This window comes from Chenopodium quinoa, unplaced genomic scaffold (assembly GCF_001683475.1).
Source record: "Chenopodium quinoa cultivar QQ74 unplaced genomic scaffold, ASM168347v1, whole genome shotgun sequence".
Lineage (NCBI taxonomy): Eukaryota > Viridiplantae > Streptophyta > Magnoliopsida > Caryophyllales > Amaranthaceae > Chenopodium > Chenopodium quinoa.
In genome coordinates, this window is record NW_018742864.1 from 194,858 (window position 1) to 199,088 (window position 4,231).

General features: G+C 41.7%; 1 protein-coding gene across 1 annotated transcript; it reads left to right on the forward strand.

Moving 5' to 3' along the window:
- Nucleotides 1-2,634: 2,634 nt before the first annotated feature.
- LOC110726196 lies at nt 2,635-3,510 on the forward strand. The gene is made up of 2 exons (XM_021905664.1): nt 2,635-2,952; nt 3,112-3,510. The coding sequence occupies exons 1-2, from the start codon at nt 2,635-2,637 to the stop codon at nt 3,508-3,510; spliced, it is 717 nt and encodes a 238-aa protein (XP_021761356.1).
- The last annotated feature ends 721 nt before the right edge of the window (nt 3,511-4,231 follow it).

Below are 4,231 nucleotides of genomic sequence, written 5' to 3' on the forward strand. Positions count from 1 at the left end.
GATAAAGCTTTGTGTGATTTGGGTGCTAGTGTCAATGTTATGCCATCATCTATCTGCGCTAAATTAAATATGGGAGAATTAAAAATTACTAATATAACTTTGCAAATGGCAGATCGTTCGGTAAAATATTCCTTAGGTATTTTAGAGGACGTACTTGTCAGAGTTGGTAAATTTTTCATTCCTGTTGATTTTGTTATTTTAGATATGGCAGAGGACACAAAAATACCCATTATATTAGGTAGGCCTTTCCTCCACACTGCAGGAGCGATCATTGATGTAAAAAATGGTAAACTAACCCTTTCTGTAGGTGACGATAATGTTACTTTTAATTTAGGGAAGGTTTTGAAAGGGCTTATGTTAGAGGAAACTTGTTGCTACATTGATACAATTGATATGATGGACGATATTTATGATGATAGCTTGCCACAGGTTCTTGCGAAGGATCCCTTAGAGGAAGTTCTCTGCGGGAATTTATCTAGCGACAATGCAAGCGTTTGGGGTAATGAGGTACAAGATATTGAAAAGGCTCTTTCCTTACAAGAGTTAAGCCCCAAGGAGACAATGAAGGTATTAAATTTAGTTCAGGAATCAAAACCTGCAGAGGTCAAGAAACCTGAGCTAAAACCTCTCCCTTCTCATTTAAAATATGTTTTTCTCGATGAACAGGAACTACACCCCGTGATCATCAGTACTGCACTCACTGACCTACAATCTTCCCAACTTCTATGGGTCCTCAAAACCCATAAGAAGGCTATAGGGTACAGTATTGATGATCTCAAGGGTATTAGCCCTGATTTTTGCATGCACAGGGTTCATCTAGAGGAAAATTACAAGCCCTGCATTCAACCCCAACGAAGATTAAATCCCAACATGCAGGAAGTAGTCAAGAAGGAGGTGATGAAATTACTTGATGCAGGTATTATCTATCCTATTTCTGACTCCAAGTGGGTAAGTCTTGTGCAGGTAGTGCCGAAGAAGGGTGGGATGACTGTGATAACAAATGAAAAAAATGAATTAATTCCCACTAGAACTGTAACAGGGTGGCGTATGTGCATAGACTATCGTAGATTAAATATCGCCACTAAAAAGAATCACTTCCCTCTTCCCTTTATAGATCAAATGCTTGAGAGGTTAGCCAATCACAAATTCTTTTGCTATTTGGACGGGTATTCGGGATTTTTCCAAATTCCAATTCACCCTGAAGATCAGGAAAAGACTACCTTTACATGCCCTTATGGCACTTTTGCATATCGTAGAATGCCCTTTGGTTTATGTAATGCACCCGCTACCTTTCAACGTTGCATGATGAGTATTTTTTCTGATTTCATAGAGTCTATTATGGAGGTCTTTATGGATGATTTTAGCGTATATGGTTCTTCATTTGATTCATGTTTAATTAATCTCGCTAAAATTTTGAAAAGATGTGAAGAGTGAAACTTAGTCCTTAATTGGGAAAAATGTCACTTTATGGTGACAGAGGGAGTAGTCCTTGGCCATATTGTATTTGATAAGGGCATACAAGTAGACAAGGCTAAAATATCAGTGATTGAGCAATTACCTCCCCCAGTCAATGTTAAGGGAGTTAGAAGCTTCTTGGGTCATGCGGGGTTTTATCGCCGCATTATCAAAGATTTTTCTAAAATTGCTAAACCACTGACACAACTTTTGCTCAAGGATGCCCCATTTATTTTTACTGACGAGTGTCTTGAGGCTTTTAACAGGATTAAGCAGGCTTTGATATCGGCACCCATCATATGTGCTCCCGATTGGAACCTTCCTTTCGAGATCATGTGTGATGCAAGTGACTTTGCACTAGGAGCCGTGCTCGGACAGAGGAAGGACAAGGTTTTGCATGCTATTTATTATGCTAGCAAAACCTTGGATGAAGCCCAAGTCAACTATGCCACCACAGAAAAGGAGTTCCTTGCTGTTATTTATGCTTTAGAAAAATTTAGATCATATCTAGTTGGTTCTAAAGTTATTGTTTTTACTGATCATGCAGCACTAAAATATTTGATAGCCAAGGCGGAATCAAAGCCAAGGCTACTCCGGTGGGTTCTCTTGCTCCAAGATTTCAACATAGAAATAAAAGATAAAAAGGGGGCAGAGAACGTAGTGGCAGACCACTTGTCACGTATCAGGTATGATGAGGGTAAGGATTCTTTACCTATAGATGATTCTTTCCCTGATGACAACCTGTATGCAGTTGTAGAGCATCACCCTTGGTATGCTGATTTTGCTAATTATTTAGTGGGTGGTACTCTACCTCCTGACTTGTCCTACCAACAGAAAAATAAATTCCTTTATGATGTTAAACATTATTTTTGGGATGATCCTTTTTTGTTTCGTGAGTGTGCAGATGGATTATTTCGCAGGTGTGTTCCCGAATGGGAGGTTCACGGCGTCCTTACCAGTTGTCATACTTCACCCTATGGTGGACATCATGGCCCCACTAAAACAGTGGCTAAGATTAATGAGTCAGGCTTCTTTTGGCCTACTATGTTTAAAGATGCTAACACTTTTGTGCAGGCTTGTGACTCTTGCCAGAGGACTGGCAACATTTCGCAGAGGAATGAGATGCCCCAAACTGGGATTCTTGAAGTTAAAATATTTGATGTTTGAGGTATCGATTATATGGGGCCGTTCCCATCTTCCAATGGGAATTGTTACATACTTGTAGCCGTAGATTATGTGTCCAAGTGGGTAGAAGCCATAACTTCACCAACAAACGATTCTAAGGTAGTCATCAAGCTCTTTAAGAAGATCATATTTCCCAGGTTTGGTGTTCCACGAGCTATTATTAGTGATGGGGATACCCACTTCCATGAAAAACAATTGGATAACCTCCTTAAGAAGTATGACGTATATCACAGAACAAGGCTTAGTTACCACCCTCAAACTAGTGGTCAAGTTGAGGTCTCTAATAGGGAAATCAAGGCGATCCTAGAAAAGGTAGTAGCCAAGTCAAGGAAAGATTGGAGTATGAAGCTTGATGACACACTTTGGGCATACCGAACAACATTTAAGACACCGATTGGTACTTCACCTTATAGATTAGTTTATGGTAAGGCATGTCATCTTCCCGTAGAATTGGAGTACAAAGCCTTTTAGGCAATCAAAGAGCTTAATATGGATTCTAAGGCCGCGGGTAAGAAGAGACTTCTTCAACTCAATGAGTTGGATGAGGTTAGATTGTCGGCATATGATAGTGTGCGAATCTACAAGGAGAAGACCAAGAAGTGGCATGACAAGAGGATCTTACCAAGAGAGTTTGCACCGGGTGATAAGGTTCTTTTCTTTAATTCTAGATTGAAGATTTTCCCAGGAAAGTTGAAGTCTAGGTGGTCCGGTCCCTTCACTGTCACAAAGGTGAACAAGTTTGGTTCAGTGGAGTTGGTGAATGACAAAGGTGAAGAGTTCAAGGTAAATGGCCAAAGGTTGAAAGTGTATCATGAAGATGCTACCATTAGAGATGTGGAGGAGACTCTCCTAACTCCACTTCCAACATGAGCTTCAAGGTGGTAAGAAGGTCGTGCGGGACCTAGATAAACCAGCGCTTTGCGGGAGGCAACTCGTATTTCATGCTTTCTAGGCTAGTTTCCCTTTTCCTTATTTTTGATTTTTATTTTAGAGAGGCGAGGAGAGTGATATTTCACCAGTTATAAGTGTTGTTGTACAGGTATGAATTTGACAGGTATAAAGACTTAGAAAAATTTGAAGAAGAAAAGAAATCGGAAAAAAAGGAGTGCAGCCGAGTTGGGCTCAGGCCCGATCGGGCTAGGCTCGCCCGATCGGGCGCACAAGCAACCCAGATTTTAGCCGCAAATTCGCCCGATCGGGCGCGCAATTAAGGCTGAAATCGGACCTATTTTCGCCCGATCGGGCGCGCAAGAAGGGTTGAATTCAAAGGCATTTTCGCCCGATCGGGTGAGGCTTGCCCGATCGGGCGCTTTTTGTGGAAAATCGAGTGATTAGGAAAAGATATATCGGGCGAAGCTCGCCTGATCGGGCGAGCAAAGTGGAGAATTTTGCTTCGTGTTTGCGCCTGATCAGGCGGAGCTCGCCCGATCCGCCCGATCGGGCGCGCAACTGGAGTTCTGAAAATTCGCATTTTCGCCCGATTGGGCGAAGCTCGCCCGATCGGGCGCGCCATCAGACCGTCCCCCTTTATTTTCTTTTCTCTTCTTTCTTTCCTCACTTTCTCCTTATTTCATCTTCTTCATTTAACTTT

Bases quoted from the DNA above. Each gene is read 5' to 3' on its own strand.
- LOC110726196 (XM_021905664.1), top strand. From the start codon at position 2,635: ATGGGGCCGTTCCCATCTTCCAATGGGAATTGTTACATACTTGTAGCC. The intron at 2,953-3,111 runs GTAGTAGCCAAG...AAAGCCTTTTAG, and splicing joins TCAAGGCGATCCTAGAAAAG to GCAATCAAAGAGCTTAATAT.